General features: G+C 42.5%; 5 protein-coding genes across 6 annotated transcripts; all 5 read left to right on the top strand.

Moving 5' to 3' along the window:
- Positions 1-761: 761 nt before the first annotated feature.
- On the top strand, positions 762-2,806 carry LOC121850306 (T-complex protein 1 subunit alpha-like). Its single transcript, XM_042341275.1, has 4 exons — positions 762-970; positions 1,731-1,854; positions 2,423-2,495; positions 2,771-2,806. The coding sequence occupies exons 1-4, from the start codon at positions 856-858 to the stop codon at positions 2,804-2,806; spliced, it is 348 nt and encodes a 115-aa protein (XP_042197209.1). The 5' UTR covers positions 762-855.
- Positions 2,807-3,629: 823 nt separating this feature from the next.
- LOC121850285 (T-complex protein 1 subunit alpha-like) lies at positions 3,630-5,763 on the top strand. The gene is made up of 4 exons (XM_042341261.1): positions 3,630-3,831; positions 4,592-4,715; positions 5,284-5,356; positions 5,728-5,763. The coding sequence occupies exons 1-4, from the start codon at positions 3,717-3,719 to the stop codon at positions 5,761-5,763; spliced, it is 348 nt and encodes a 115-aa protein (XP_042197195.1). The 5' UTR covers positions 3,630-3,716.
- An 823-nt stretch (positions 5,764-6,586) lies between these two features.
- Positions 6,587-9,562, top strand: LOC121850284 (T-complex protein 1 subunit alpha-like). Its single transcript, XM_042341253.1, has 4 exons — positions 6,587-6,788; positions 7,549-7,672; positions 8,241-8,313; positions 9,527-9,562. Exons 1-4 carry the CDS (start codon positions 6,674-6,676, stop codon positions 9,560-9,562), a joined length of 348 nt encoding a protein of 115 aa, XP_042197187.1. The 5' UTR covers positions 6,587-6,673.
- Positions 9,563-10,385: 823 nt separating this feature from the next.
- Positions 10,386-12,439, top strand: LOC121850283 (T-complex protein 1 subunit alpha-like). Its single transcript, XM_042341248.1, has 4 exons — positions 10,386-10,587; positions 11,348-11,471; positions 12,040-12,112; positions 12,404-12,439. Exons 1-4 carry the CDS (start codon positions 10,473-10,475, stop codon positions 12,437-12,439), a joined length of 348 nt encoding a protein of 115 aa, XP_042197182.1. The 5' UTR covers positions 10,386-10,472.
- An 853-nt stretch (positions 12,440-13,292) lies between these two features.
- LOC121850136 (T-complex protein 1 subunit alpha-like) lies at positions 13,293-16,355 on the top strand. Of its 2 annotated transcripts, XM_042340299.1 has the most exons (6): positions 13,295-13,367; positions 13,398-13,463; positions 14,224-14,347; positions 14,916-15,108; positions 15,281-15,444; positions 15,740-16,355. In XM_042340299.1, the coding sequence occupies exons 1-6, from the start codon at positions 13,349-13,351 to the stop codon at positions 15,954-15,956; spliced, it is 783 nt and encodes a 260-aa protein (XP_042196233.1). In that variant the 5' UTR covers positions 13,295-13,348; the 3' UTR covers positions 15,957-16,355. The 2 variants fall into 2 exon arrangements, with proteins under 2 accessions (XP_042196228.1, XP_042196233.1); XM_042340294.1 differs by having other exon boundaries at positions 13,293-13,463.
- The last annotated feature ends 21 nt before the right edge of the window (positions 16,356-16,376 follow it).

Raw genomic sequence — 16,376 nt, 5'->3', positions numbered from 1 at the left:
CATCATCCGCAGACATGGGGTCAACTTCCACGTGTATGCGGATGACACCCAACTCTATCTTTCTGCCTCCACCCTCAACTCCAGGACCACTGCTGTCCTGACAGACTGTCTGTCGAACATCAAGTCCTGGATGAGGGTAAATTTCCTACAGTTGAATGTGAACAAGACTGAGGCCCTCCTGATTGGTTCGCGCCAGCACCTCAGCACCTCAGGCTCTGGCAGCATCAACCTCCATGGTTGCACACTACAACTCACCAGCCAGTCAGGAACCTGGGTGTCTTGTTCGACCCTCAACTCTCTTCTTCCCCACATTCAAGCCATGACCCGCTCTGCCTTCCCTCACCTCCGTAACATCGCCGAACTCTGCAGGCCACTGAAACAGGGCAGGTCCCGGCAGGGCAGGCCCCGGCAGGGCAGGCATTATTATTATTAATAATAATATTTATTATTTGTCAGCTGAGCTCAGTTGGTAGCAATCTTGTCTCTGTGTCAGAAAGATGTTGCAACTATTTACAAATATACAGTCATTACATTTGACAGCAATTATATGTGAAGTGCTTTGAGATGTTTCAGTGTTCTAACCACTATATCAAATGCAACAATTATTTGGGCGATTATTTATGGTATGAAAACATTTCCATCCCTATATATTTTTTACAAGTTCAAATTTATTATATTTTTAGGACAAACTAGTTTTAGGAAATAAAGTGGGAACTCTTTCCAGTGACCAAAGGTATATCTATGATAATCGTAGATATCTGTTGGAACTCTACTCTAAATTTAGAGTTCCTGGGGTTGGATGATGTACTTCCTGCTTGATATATTGGATATATTTAGAATTAGCTTGATGCTGTGATGGGAGGATGTAGGGCAGGTCCCTGCAGCGCAGGTCCCTGCAGCGCAGGTCCCTGCAGGGCATTACGCCGTTGTCTGAAGAAAGACCTCAGACGAATTGTTAAGGCCAGTGGAGGTAAGTGCAGCAATTTTTTTTACTAGGTTACTGTTTTGAATTATATATACTTTCAAACTAGTGATCCCCTGCCTTATTGGACTCCAGTTATCCGGAATTCCGACCTGGTTGGACGAGGCCCAAAACCAAAAACATTAATTTTATTCTGTGGGCCCAACTCCTAGCGCGGATCAATGGTGCACTGAGTAGCCTCTGTCTGTGCTGACATTCATAATGGCTAGTGATAGCCACTATGACTGACTCAGATTGTTTGAATCCAGCGAGCAGAAAATAGCTTATTCGCTATCTTCTTAGTCGAAAATTGATCTGATAACTCGTTCTGTAATATGGCATCTTGCATTACAAAGGCCTCCAGCCCGATGCTGTGATTGGTAGCGGAGGTTGGGTGCCTATGCTCAGATGCGTTGCAGAGGCCTGCTACGCTGTCTTACATCTTATCGTGTGACAGGATAGGGCCAAAAGCCACGGAGCAGCTGGGAGGACCTTTATCAAACTCGCTACTCCGGATAACTTATTGCTCAGCTCTTTACCCTTGGAGTGACAAGCTATCGAGTTTAATGTCCAATATTAATGTCATTCAATTTTGAAAGGTTGGCATTCGGAATCAGCTGGAATTTTCCTAGTGATTCTGACGTCCTCCCGACATGAAAGGCGCTATACAAATGTAATTTTGTTGAAGTGTTAAAAGTCCGTAAATCAGAAAAGGGTGTCTTGGACTGAGAAACCTATTCTGATGATTTTTACCTGTTTTTGTTTATAGCAACTATCTGTTCAACTCTTGCAAACTTGGAAGGAGATGAGAGTTTTGATCCCTCTTTAGTGGGCCAAGCTGAGGAGGTGGTTCAAGAAAGGATATGCGATGATGAACTGATACTTGTTAAAAAGTAAGAAAAACATGTACAACTTACTGAACTCCCATTTATTTGCTGCCCTGCTAATATCTGTGGCATGAGCAGTTGTACGCTTGGGATAGAGAATATTCAGCCTTGTGTGACTGAAGACCTTGCTGATGTCTTCTCAGTAATGCATTAGCTGAACATAAAAAATTATCTCCAATGTATACAGTGTAGTATCTTGTAATGTTACTGTTAGTGTTGCAGAATTGAAAAAGGTGTTGGGATTGTAATGGGGTTGAATTTTTTTTATATTGACTGCACAGATGCAGATTAATTTTGTTGTGCATATAAATATAATCTAAGCAGTTTGCTGATGAAAGTAGAACTGTCACATCTATTCCTGGTTTAAGTCGGCAATGAATATTGCTTTGCATAACAGTATATAAGCAATAGGTATTGTTCATTCAGGAGCAGTGCACACAATGTTTGTGATTGAAAAAGGGATCTAGATTCTGATTTCTAAAAGTGAGGTATAAATTGATGCTGACATTTTAAAATGAGTTTAACCCAACCCTCACAAGTACTATTGTTGTAAAGTTTAATTTGTATTTTTCAGTACAAAGGCCCGTACTTCTGCATCAATCATTCTGCGAGGAGCAAATGATTTGCAAGGGCCGGTCCCTGCAAGGGCCGGTCCCTGCAAGGGCCGGTCCCTGCAAGGGCCGGTCCCTGCAAGGCGCTGAATGGCGCTCTATAAATGCTATCTTGTTGTTGTTGTTTTGTTGTTTTCAGGTGATCCTTTGCTGGGTTACAGTTCTATAGGCACCAGTTACCTTCCTCCATCTCCATTAGTGCTCATTCTTTGTGAGTGAGCCTTGAGAGCGAGAGTGATTGTTGTCAATCCAGACCAATCTTGTGATAAGGCTGACCCTAAAATTACCTGACATCTTGTGACCATGCTCAGGTTCCAATGGGGCAAGAGAGTCAGTCAGAAGCATGAACTCTCCCAAGCCAGGGACTCTGAGACCAGTCATAATAACCCAAAGCAACAACAACAACCTGCATTTACATAGCAGCCTTCGCATGGTATTGCATCTCGGAGTAGTTCTTATTGAGATCAAACTTGTGACATTCCTGAGATTCTATATTAAATGCACTATATCAAATGCAAGGTTTAATGCTACGGCAGTTGGTACTTTTACCCAGTGGGCCGTTAGAGCATCATCTGACTTTGGTTTTTAAATACCTGTTTTCCATTCTTTGTCATTTGACTGCCAGCTGCTCTCGAGATCTCAGTTCAGTCACTATACTTTAAAATAAATCCTGTGAAACGCTTTGTGACAACCTCCCGACATGAAAGGCATGATATCAAATGCAAGGAATATTATAATTATTTAAACTCTCAGGAGTAGCTTTATTCCTGTAAAGTAATTACAATAGTTACTTTACTTTCAAAGAATTCTGTACCAAAACTTAAAAACATTTCTGGCCTCTATTTATTATTTGTCAACTGAGCTCAGTTGGTAGCAATCTTGTCTCTGTGTCAGAAGGATGTTGCAACTATTTACAAATATACAGTCATTACATTTGACAGCAATTATATGTGAAGTGCTTTGAGATGTTTCAGTGTTCTAACCACTATATCAAATGCAACAATTATTTGGGCGATTATTTATGGTATGAAAACATTTCCATCCCTATATATTTTTTACAAGTTCAAATTTATTATATTTTTAGGACAAACTAGTTTTAGGAAATAAAGTGGGAACTTTTTTCCAGTGACCAAAGGTATATCTATGATAATCGTAGATATCTGTTGGAACTCTACTCTAAATTTAGAGTTCCTGGGGTTGGATGATGTACTTCCTGCTTGATATATTGGATATATTTAGAATTAGCTTGATGCTGTGATGGGAGGATGTAGGGCAGGTCCCTGCAGCGCAGGTCCCTGCAGCGCAGGTCCCTGCAGGGCATTACGCCGTTGTCTGAAGAAAGACCTCAGACGAATTGTTAAGGCCAGTGGAGGTAAGTGCAGCAATTTTTTTTACTAGGTTACTGTTTTGAATTATACATACTTTCAAACTAGTGATCCCCTGCCTTATTGGACTCCAGTTATCCGGAATTCCGACCTGGTTGGACGAGGCCCAAAACCAAAAACATTAATTTTATTCTGTGGGCCCAACTCCTAGCGCGGATCAATGGTGCACTGAGTAGCCTCTGTCTGTGCTGACATTCATAATGGCTAGTGATAGCCACTATGACTGACTCAGATTGTTTGAATCCAGCGAGCAGAAAATAGCTTATTCGCTATCTTCTTAGTCGAAAATTGATCTGATAACTCGTTCTGTAATATGGCATCTTGCATTACAAAGGCCTCCAGCCCGATGCTGTGATTGGTAGCGGAGGTTGGGTGCCTATGCTCAGATGCGTTGCAGAGGCCTGCTACGCTGTCTTACATCTTATCGTGTGACAGGATAGGGCCAAAAGCCACGGAGCAGCTGGGAGGACCTTTATCAAACTCGCTACTCCGGATAACTTATTGCTCAGCTCTTTACCCTTGGAGTGACAAGCTATCGAGTTTAATGTCCAATATTAATGTCATTCAATTTTGAAAGGTTGGCATTCGGAATCAGCTGGAATTTTCCTAGTGATTCTGACGTCCTCCCGACATGAAAGGCGCTATACAAATGTAATTTTGTTGAAGTGTTAAAAGTCCGTAAATCAGAAAAGGGTGTCTTGGACTGAGAAACCTATTCTGATGATTTTTACCTGTTTTTGTTTATAGCAACTATCTGTTCAACTCTTGCAAACTTGGAAGGAGATGAGAGTTTTGATCCCTCTTTAGTGGGCCAAGCTGAGGAGGTGGTTCAAGAAAGGATATGCGATGATGAACTGATACTTGTTAAAAAGTAAGAAAAACATGTACAACTTACTGAACTCCCATTTATTTGCTGCCCTGCTAATATCTGTGGCATGAGCAGTTGTACGCTTGGGATAGAGAATATTCAGCCTTGTGTGACTGAAGACCTTGCTGATGTCTTCTCAGTAATGCATTAGCTGAACATAAAAAATTATCTCCAATGTATACAGTGTAGTATCTTGTAATGTTACTGTTAGTGTTGCAGAATTGAAAAAGGTGTTGGGATTGTAATGGGGTTGAATTTTTTTTATATTGACTGCACAGATGCAGATTAATTTTGTTGTGCATATAAATATAATCTAAGCAGTTTGCTGATGAAAGTAGAACTGTCACATCTATTCCTGGTTTAAGTCGGCAATGAATATTGCTTTGCATAACAGTATATAAGCAATAGGTATTGTTCATTCAGGAGCAGTGCACACAATGTTTGTGATTGAAAAAGGGATCTAGATTCTGATTTCTAAAAGTGAGGTATAAATTGATGCTGACATTTTAAAATGAGTTTAACCCAACCCTCACAAGTACTATTGTTGTAAAGTTTAATTTGTATTTTTCAGTACAAAGGCCCGTACTTCTGCATCAATCATTCTGCGAGGAGCAAATGATTTGCAAGGGCCGGTCCCTGCAAGGGCCGGTCCCTGCAAGGGCCGGTCCCTGCAAGGGCCGGTCCCTGCAAGGGCCGGTCCCTGCAAGGGCCGGTCCCTGCAAGGGCCGGTCCCTGCAAGGGCCGGTCCCTGCAAGGGCCGGTCCCTGCAAGGGCCGGTCCCTGCAAGGCGCTGAATGGCGCTCTATAAATGCTATCTTGTTGTTGTTGTTTTGTTGTTTTCAGGTGATCCTTTGCTGGGTTACAGTTCTATAGGCACCAGTTACCTTCCTCCATCTCCATTAGTGCTCATTCTTTGTGAGTGAGCCTTGAGAGCGAGAGTGATTGTTGTCAATCCAGACCAATCTTGTGATAAGGCTGACCCTAAAATTACCTGACATCTTGTGACCATGCTCAGGTTCCAATGGGGCAAGAGAGTCAGTCAGAAGCATGAACTCTCCCAAGCCAGGGACTCTGAGACCAGTCATAATAACCCAAAGCAACAACAACAACCTGCATTTACATAGCAGCCTTCGCATGGTATTGCATCTCGGAGTAGTTCTTATTGAGATCAAACTTGTGACATTCCTGAGATTCTATATTAAATGCACTATATCAAATGCAAGGTTTAATGCTACGGCAGTTGGTACTTTTACCCAGTGGGCCGTTAGAGCATCATCTGACTTTGGTTTTTAAATACCTGTTTTCCATTCTTTGTCATTTGACTGCCAGCTGCTCTCGAGATCTCAGTTCAGTCACTATACTTTAAAATAAATCCTGTGAAACGCTTTGTGACAACCTCCCGACATGAAAGGCATGATATCAAATGCAAGGAATATTATAATTATTTAAACTCTCAGGAGTAGCTTTATTCCTGTAAAGTAATTACAATAGTTACTTTACTTTCAAAGAATTCTGTACCAAAACTTAAAAACATTTCTGGCCTCTATTTATTATTTGTCAACTGAGCTCAGTTGGTAGCAATCTTGTCTCTGTGTCAGAAGGATGTTGCAACTATTTACAAATATACAGTCATTACATTTGACAGCAATTATATGTGAAGTGCTTTGAGATGTTTCAGTGTTCTAACCACTATATCAAATGCAACAATTATTTGGGCGATTATTTATGGTATGAAAACATTTCCATCCCTATATATTTTTTACAAGTTCAAATTTATTATATTTTTAGGACAAACTAGTTTTAGGAAATAAAGTGGGAACTTTTTTCCAGTGACCAAAGGTATATCTATGATAATCGTAGATATCTGTTGGAACTCTACTCTAAATTTAGAGTTCCTGGGGTTGGATGATGTACTTCCTGCTTGATATATTGGATATATTTAGAATTAGCTTGATGCTGTGATGGGAGGATGTAGGGCAGGTCCCTGCAGCGCAGGTCCCTGCAGCGCAGGTCCCTGCAGGGCATTACGCCGTTGTCTGAAGAAAGACCTCAGACGAATTGTTAAGGCCAGTGGAGGTAAGTGCAGCAATTTTTTTTACTAGGTTACTGTTTTGAATTATACATACTTTCAAACTAGTGATCCCCTGCCTTATTGGACTCCAGTTATCCGGAATTCCGACCTGGTTGGACGAGGCCCAAAACCAAAAACATTAATTTTATTCTGTGGGCCCAACTCCTAGCGCGGATCAATGGTGCACTGAGTAGCCTCTGTCTGTGCTGACATTCATAATGGCTAGTGATAGCCACTATGACTGACTCAGATTGTTTGAATCCAGCGAGCAGAAAATAGCTTATTCGCTATCTTCTTAGTCGAAAATTGATCTGATAACTCGTTCTGTAATATGGCATCTTGCATTACAAAGGCCTCCAGCCCGATGCTGTGATTGGTAGCGGAGGTTGGGTGCCTATGCTCAGATGCGTTGCAGAGGCCTGCTACGCTGTCTTACATCTTATCGTGTGACAGGATAGGGCCAAAAGCCACGGAGCAGCTGGGAGGACCTTTATCAAACTCGCTACTCCGGATAACTTATTGCTCAGCTCTTTACCCTTGGAGTGACAAGCTATCGAGTTTAATGTCCAATATTAATGTCATTCAATTTTGAAAGGTTGGCATTCGGAATCAGCTGGAATTTTCCTAGTGATTCTGACGTCCTCCCGACATGAAAGGCGCTATACAAATGTAATTTTGTTGAAGTGTTAAAAGTCCGTAAATCAGAAAAGGGTGTCTTGGACTGAGAAACCTATTCTGATGATTTTTACCTGTTTTTGTTTATAGCAACTATCTGTTCAACTCTTGCAAACTTGGAAGGAGATGAGAGTTTTGATCCCTCTTTAGTGGGCCAAGCTGAGGAGGTGGTTCAAGAAAGGATATGCGATGATGAACTGATACTTGTTAAAAAGTAAGAAAAACATGTACAACTTACTGAACTCCCATTTATTTGCTGCCCTGCTAATATCTGTGGCATGAGCAGTTGTACGCTTGGGATAGAGAATATTCAGCCTTGTGTGACTGAAGACCTTGCTGATGTCTTCTCAGTAATGCATTAGCTGAACATAAAAAATTATCTCCAATGTATACAGTGTAGTATCTTGTAATGTTACTGTTAGTGTTGCAGAATTGAAAAAGGTGTTGGGATTGTAATGGGGTTGAATTTTTTTTATATTGACTGCACAGATGCAGATTAATTTTGTTGTGCATATAAATATAATCTAAGCAGTTTGCTGATGAAAGTAGAACTGTCACATCTATTCCTGGTTTAAGTCGGCAATGAATATTGCTTTGCATAACAGTATATAAGCAATAGGTATTGTTCATTCAGGAGCAGTGCACACAATGTTTGTGATTGAAAAAGGGATCTAGATTCTGATTTCTAAAAGTGAGGTATAAATTGATGCTGACATTTTAAAATGAGTTTAACCCAACCCTCACAAGTACTATTGTTGTAAAGTTTAATTTGTATTTTTCAGTACAAAGGCCCGTACTTCTGCATCAATCATTCTGCGAGGAGCAAATGATTTGCAAGGGCCGGTCCCTGCAAGGGCCGGTCCCTGCAAGGGCCGGTCCCTGCAAGGGCCGGTCCCTGCAAGGGCCGGTCCCTGCAAGGGCCGGTCCCTGCAAGGGCCGGTCCCTGCAAGGGCCGGTCCCTGCAAGGGCCGGTCCCAGCAAGGGCCGGTCCCAGCAAGGGCCGGTCCCAGCAAGGGCCGGTCCCAGCAAGGGCCGGTCCCAGCAAGGGCCGGTCCCAGCAAGGGCCGGTCCCAGCAAGGGCCGGTCCCAGCAAGGGCCGGTCCCAGCAAGGGCCGGTCCCAGCAAGGGCCGGTCCCAGCAAGGGCCGGTCCCAGCAAGGGCCGGTCCCAGCAAGGGCCGGTCCCAGCAAGGGCCGGTCCCAGCAAGGGCCGGTCCCAGCAAGGGCCGGTCCCTGCAAGGGCCGGTCCCTGCAAGGGCCGGTCCCTGCAAGGGCCGGTCCTGCAGGGGCCGGTCCCTGCAAGGGCCGGTCCCTGCAAGGGCCGGTCCCTGCAAGGGCCGGTCCCTGCAAGGGCCGGTCCCTGCAAGGGCCGGTCCCTGCAAGGGCCGGTCCCTGCAAGGGCCGGTCCCTGCAAGGGCCGGTCCCGCAAGGGCCGGTCCCTGCAGGGCCGGTCCCAGCAGGGCCGGTCCCAGCAGGGCCGGTCCCAGCAAGGGCCGGTCCCAGCAAGGGCCGGTCCCAGCAAGGGCCGGTCCCAGCAAGGGCCGGTCCCAGCAAGGGCCGGTCCCAGCAAGGGCCGGTCCCAGCAAGGGCCGGTCCCAGCAAGGGCCGGTCCCAGCAAGGGCCGGTCCCAGCAAGGGCCGGTCCAGCAAGGGCCGGTCCCTGCAAGGGCCGGTCCCAGCAAGGGCCGGTCCCCGCAAGGGCCGGTCCCTGCAAGGGCCGGTCCCTGCAAGGGCCGGTCCCTGCAAGGGCCGGTCCCTGCAAGGGCCGGTCCCTGCAAGGGCCGGTCCCTGCAAGGGCCGGTCCCTGCAAGGGCCGGTCCCTGCAAGGGCCGGTCCCTGCAAGGCGCTGAATGGCGCTCTATAAATGCTATCTTGTTGTTGTTGTTTTGTTGTTTTCAGGTGATCCTTTGCTGGGTTACAGTTCTATAGGCACCAGTTACCTTCCTCCATCTCCATTAGTGCTCATTCTTTGTGAGTGAGCCTTGAGAGCGAGAGTGATTGTTGTCAATCCAGACCAATCTTGTGATAAGGCTGACCCTAAAATTACCTGACATCTTGTGACCATGCTCAGGTTCCAATGGGGCAAGAGAGTCAGTCAGAAGCATGAACTCTCCCAAGCCAGGGACTCTGAGACCAGTCATAATAACCCAAAGCAACAACAACAACCTGCATTTACATAGCAGCCTTCGCATGGTATTGCATCTCGGAGTAGTTCTTATTGAGATCAAACTTGTGACATTCCTGAGATTCTATATTAAATGCACTATATCAAATGCAAGGTTTAATGCTACGGCAGTTGGTACTTTTACCCAGTGGGCCGTTAGAGCATCATCTGACTTTGGTTTTTAAATACCTGTTTTCCATTCTTTGTCATTTGACTGCCAGCTGCTCTCGAGATCTCAGTTCAGTCACTATACTTTAAAATAAATCCTGTGAAACGCTTTGTGACAACCTCCCGACATGAAAGGCATGATATCAAATGCAAGGAATATTATAATTATTTAAACTCTCAGGAGTAGCTTTATTCCTGTAAAGTAATTACAATAGTTACTTTACTTTCAAAGAATTCTGTACCAAAACTTAAAAACATTTCTGGCCTCTATTTATTATTTGTCAACTGAGCTCAGTTGGTAGCAATCTTGTCTCTGTGTCAGAAGGATGTTGCAACTATTTACAAATATACAGTCATTACATTTGACAGCAATTATATGTGAAGTGCTTTGAGATGTTTCAGTGTTCTAACCACTATATCAAATGCAACAATTATTTGGGCGATTATTTATGGTATGAAAACATTTCCATCCCTATATATTTTTTACAAGTTCAAATTTATTATATTTTTAGGACAAACTAGTTTTAGGAAATAAAGTGGGAACTTTTTTCCAGTGACCAAAGGTATATCTATGATAATCGTAGATATCTGTTGGAACTCTACTCTAAATTTAGAGTTCCTGGGGTTGGATGATGTACTTCCTGCTTGATATATTGGATATATTTAGAATTAGCTTGATGCTGTGATGGGAGGATGTAGGGCAGGTCCCTGCAGCGCAGGTCCCTGCAGCGCAGGTCCCTGCAGGGCATTACGCCGTTGTCTGAAGAAAGACCTCAGACGAATTGTTAAGGCCAGTGGAGGTAAGTGCAGCAATTTTTTTTACTAGGTTACTGTTTTGAATTATACATACTTTCAAACTAGTGATCCCCTGCCTTATTGGACTCCAGTTATCCGGAATTCCGACCTGGTTGGACGAGGCCCAAAACCAAAAACATTAATTTTATTCTGTGGGCCCAACTCCTAGCGCGGATCAATGGTGCACTGAGTAGCCTCTGTCTGTGCTGACATTCATAATGGCTAGTGATAGCCACTATGACTGACTCAGATTGTTTGAATCCAGCGAGCAGAAAATAGCTTATTCGCTATCTTCTTAGTCGAAAATTGATCTGATAACTCGTTCTGTAATATGGCATCTTGCATTACAAAGGCCTCCAGCCCGATGCTGTGATTGGTAGCGGAGGTTGGGTGCCTATGCTCAGATGCGTTGCAGAGGCCTGCTACGCTGTCTTACATCTTATCGTGTGACAGGATAGGGCCAAAAGCCACGGAGCAGCTGGGAGGACCTTTATCAAACTCGCTACTCCGGATAACTTATTGCTCAGCTCTTTACCCTTGGAGTGACAAGCTATCGAGTTTAATGTCCAATATTAATGTCATTCAATTTTGAAAGGTTGGCATTCGGAATCAGCTGGAATTTTCCTAGTGATTCTGACGTCCTCCCGACATGAAAGGCGCTATACAAATGTAATTTTGTTGAAGTGTTAAAAGTCCGTAAATCAGAAAAGGGTGTCTTGGACTGAGAAACCTATTCTGATGATTTTTACCTGTTTTTGTTTATAGCAACTATCTGTTCAACTCTTGCAAACTTGGAAGGAGATGAGAGTTTTGATCCCTCTTTAGTGGGCCAAGCTGAGGAGGTGGTTCAAGAAAGGATATGCGATGATGAACTGATACTTGTTAAAAAGTAAGAAAAACATGTACAACTTACTGAACTCCCATTTATTTGCTGCCCTGCTAATATCTGTGGCATGAGCAGTTGTACGCTTGGGATAGAGAATATTCAGCCTTGTGTGACTGAAGACCTTGCTGATGTCTTCTCAGTAATGCATTAGCTGAACATAAAAAATTATCTCCAATGTATACAGTGTAGTATCTTGTAATGTTACTGTTAGTGTTGCAGAATTGAAAAAGGTGTTGGGATTGTAATGGGGTTGAATTTTTTTTATATTGACTGCACAGATGCAGATTAATTTTGTTGTGCATATAAATATAATCTAAGCAGTTTGCTGATGAAAGTAGAACTGTCACATCTATTCCTGGTTTAAGTCGGCAATGAATATTGCTTTGCATAACAGTATATAAGCAATAGGTATTGTTCATTCAGGAGCAGTGCACACAATGTTTGTGATTGAAAAAGGGATCTAGATTCTGATTTCTAAAAGTGAGGTATAAATTGATGCTGACATTTTAAAATGAGTTTAACCCAACCCTCACAAGTACTATTGTTGTAAAGTTTAATTTGTATTTTTCAGTACAAAGGCCCGTACTTCTGCATCAATCATTCTGCGAGGAGCAAATGATTTGCAAGGGCCGGTCCCTGCAAGGGCCGGTCCCTGCAAGGGCCGGTCCCTGCAAGGGCCGGTCCCTGCAAGGGCCGGTCCCTGCAAGGCGCTGAATGGCGCTCTATAAATGCTATCTTGTTGTTGTTGTTTTGTTGTTTTCAGGTGATCCTTTGCTGGGTTACAGTTCTATAGGCACCAGTTACCTTCCTCCATCTCCATTAGTGCTCATTCTTTGTGAGTGAGCCTTGAGAGCGAGAGTGATTGTTGTCAATCCAGACCAATCTTGTGATAAGGCTGACCCTAAAATTACCTGACATCTTGTGACCATGCTCAGGTTCCAATGGGGCAAGAGAGTCAGTCAGAAGCATGAACTCTCCCAAGCCAGGGACTCTGAGACCAGTCATAATAACCCAAAGCAACAACAACAACCTGCATTTACATAGCAGCCTTCGCATGGTATTGCATCTCGGAGTAGTTCTTATTGAGATCAAACTTGTGACATTCCTGAGATTCTATATTAAATGCACTATATCAAATGCAAGGTTTAATGCTACGGCAGTTGGTACTTTTACCCAGTGGGCCGTTAGAGCATCATCTGACTTTGGTTTTTAAATACCTGTTTTCCATTCTTTGTCATTTGACTGCCAGCTGCTCTCGAGATCTCAGTTCAGTCACTATACTTTAAAATAAATCCTGTGAAACGCTTTGTGACAACCTCCCGACATGAAAGGCATGATATCAAATGCAAGGAATATTATAATTATTTAAACTCTCAGGAGTAGCTTTATTCCTGTAAAGTAATTACAATAGTTACTTTACTTTCAAAGAATTCTGTACCAAAACTTAAAAACATTTCTGGCCTCTATTTATTATTTGTCAACTGAGCTCAGTTGGTAGCAATCTTGTCTCTGTGTCAGAAGGATGTTGCAACTATTTACAAATATACAGTCATTACATTTGACAGCAATTATATGTGAAGTGCTTTGAGATGTTTCAGTGTTCTAACCACTATATCAAATGCAACAATTATTTGGGCGATTATTTATGGTATGAAAACATTTCCATCCCTATATATTTTTTACAAGTTCAAATTTATTATATTTTTAGGACAAACTAGTTTTAGGAAATAAAGTGGGAACTCTTTCCAGTGACCAAAGGTATATCTATGATAATCGTAGATATCTGTTGGAACTCTACTCTAAATTTAGAGTTCCTGGGGTTGGATGATGTACTTCCTGCTTGATATATTGGATATATTTAGAATTAGCTTGATGCTGTGATGGGAGGATGTAGGGCAGGTCCCTGCAGCGCAGGTCCCTGCAGCGCAGGTCCCTGCAGGGCATTACGCCGTTGTCTGAAGAAAGACCTCAGACGAATTGTTAAGGCCAGTGGAGGTAAGTGCAGCAATTTTTTTTACTAGGTTACTGTTTTGAATTATACATACTTTCAAACTAGTGATCCCCTGCCTTATTGGACTCCAGTTATCCGGAATTCCGACCTGGTTGGACGAGGCCCAAAACCAAAAACATTAATTTTATTCTGTGGGCCCAACTCCTAGCGCGGATCAATGGTGCACTGAGTAGCCTCTGTCTGTGCTGACATTCATAATGGCTAGTGATAGCCACTATGACTGACTCAGATTGTTTGAATCCAGCGAGCAGAAAATAGCTTATTCGCTATCTTCTTAGTCGAAAATTGATCTGATAACTCGTTCTGTAATATGGCATCTTGCATTACAAAGGCCTCCAGCCCGATGCTGTGATTGGTAGCGGAGGTTGGGTGCCTATGCTCAGATGCGTTGCAGAGGCCTGCTACGCTGTCTTACATCTTATCGTGTGACAGGATAGGGCCAAAAGCCACGGAGCAGCTGGGAGGACCTTTATCAAACTCGCTACTCCGGATAACTTATTGCTCAGCTCTTTACCCTTGGAGTGACAAGCTATCGAGTTTAATGTCCAATATTAATGTCATTCAATTTTGAAAGGTTGGCATTCGGAATCAGCTGGAATTTTCCTAGTGATTCTGACGTCCTCCCGACATGAAAGGCGCTATACAAATGTAATTTTGTTGAAGTGTTAAAAGTCCGTAAATCAGAAAAGGGTGTCTTGGACTGAGAAACCTATTCTGATGATTTTTACCTGTTTTTGTTTATAGCAACTATCTGTTCAACTCTTGCAAACTTGGAAGGAGATGAGAGTTTTGATCCCTCTTTAGTGGGCCAAGCTGAGGAGGTGGTTCAAGAAAGGATATGCGATGATGAACTGATACTTGTTAAAAAGTAAGAAAAACATGTACAACTTACTGAACTCCCATTTATTTGCTGCCCTGCTAATATCTGTGGCATGAGCAGTTGTACGCTTGGGATAGAGAATATTCAGCCTTGTGTGACTGAAGACCTTGCTGATGTCTTCTCAGTAATGCATTAGCTGAACATAAAAAATTATCTCCAATGTATACAGTGTAGTATCTTGTAATGTTACTGTTAGTGTTGCAGAATTGAAAAAGATGTTGGGATTGTAATGGGGTTGAATTTTTTTTATATTGACTGCACAGATGCAGATTAATTTTGTTGTGCATATAAATATAATCTAAGCAGTTTGCTGATGAAAGTAGAACTGTCACATCTATTCCTGGTTTAAGTCGGCAATGAATATTGCTTTGCATAACAGTATATAAGCAATAGGTATTGTTCATTCAGGAGCAGTGCACACAATGTTTGTGATTGAAAAAGGGATCTAGATTCTGATTTCTAAAAGTGAGGTATAAATTGATGCTGACATTTTAAAATGAGTTTAACCCAACCCTCACAAGTACTATTGTTGTAAAGTTTAATTTGTATTTTTCAGTACAAAGGCCCGTACTTCTGCATCAATCATTCTGCGAGGAGCAAATGATTTCATGTGTGATGAGATGGAGCGCTCCCTACATGATGCACTCTGTGTTGTGAAGAGAGTGCTTGAGTCCAAGTCTTTAGTTCCAGGAGGTGGGGTTGTGGAAGCCGCACTCTCCATCTACCTGGAAAACTATGCAACTAGTTTGGTATGGGTTTAATTGTATTTCAAGATTATTGGGGGAGGGCACTTTTACCGTATGCTTTGAGCTGATTAACCAGGGATTACTGTCCCTATTAATTTGCAGTATTAAAAATTATTTTAAGAAAATAAGTTAAAAGTACTTCATGTATTTAACTGTTGGCTGTCTTTTTGTTTAGGGATCACGTGAACAACTTGCCACTGCAGAATTTGCCCGGGCCATGTTGGTTATTCCTAAGACTCTGGCAGTGAATGCTGCTCAGGATTCTACAGACCTTGTTGCAAAGTTGCGTGCATTCCACAACGAAGCTCAGGTCAATCCTGATCGCAAAACTTTGAAATGGTAAAAATTTTATTGTACTGTGGTCTGCAAAAGATTGTGACTTGAGACCCATTGTTGTCTGAATCAGCGATGAAACTAAATTTGAACATTGTTGCAATTCATGAGCAATCATTGATTTTTGGTGACCTGGTGCCCCAGATAGCAGTAAAGTGCAAAATTGATTTTCTCCATCTTGTTAAAGTAACTTTTATGGCGGAGTTGTCAGAATTCAATCGGAAATTATGCATGTTTTACTAATATTGTAGTGACTGGCTATTAAAACAGTGTTAATCAAATTCACATTTTGTTTGTGCAGGATTGGTCTTGATTTATTGAATGGGAAGCCAAGGGACAACAAACAAGCTGGTGTCTTTGAGCCTACTATGGTTAAAGTCAAGAGTCTGAAGTTTGCAACAGAAGCTGCTATAACCATCCTGCGAATTGATGATCTCATCAAACTTTACCCAGATGAAAAGCAAGACAAAGGAAAGAGTTACCAAGATGCAGTTCAAAGTGGAGAGCTTAATGGCTGAAGCACCTGAGTTCTAAAATCAGCTGTTATAATTCATGTTTAACTCTTGGCATCCATCAGGTGCTTCTTGTACTTCTGTTCTAGATTGAGCAGCTTGTCATACGTGTCTGAAATCCAGTGCCACTTGTTTAGTGCTCTGTTTAATTTACTATGCTTGTTTAGTGCTATTTGGCACAAACCGGATTTAAAAGACCTCTTACTTTGTTACCTATAGTCAACTCTTTCAAGTTATTTGTGCAAAATTATTTCCTGTACATTGACAGTTGTGCTTCAAGCTCCTTCAGAAATAAAATGTGACAGTTGTCAAGTGATCAGCCCATCTATGTAGGGAGCTGTTAAGAGATCACCTTAATTTCATGAATAAACGTTGATGTTGTGCTTCTGGTCTTTTCAAATCTAATTAATTGTGTATGTTATTTCA

Source organism: Callorhinchus milii, unplaced genomic scaffold, assembly GCF_018977255.1.
Source record: "Callorhinchus milii isolate IMCB2004 unplaced genomic scaffold, IMCB_Cmil_1.0 Scaffold1, whole genome shotgun sequence".
Classification (NCBI taxonomy): domain Eukaryota; kingdom Metazoa; phylum Chordata; class Chondrichthyes; order Chimaeriformes; family Callorhinchidae; genus Callorhinchus; species Callorhinchus milii.
Note: the sequence above shows the minus strand (reverse complement) of the source record. Positions and strands in the feature narration are given on the sequence as shown.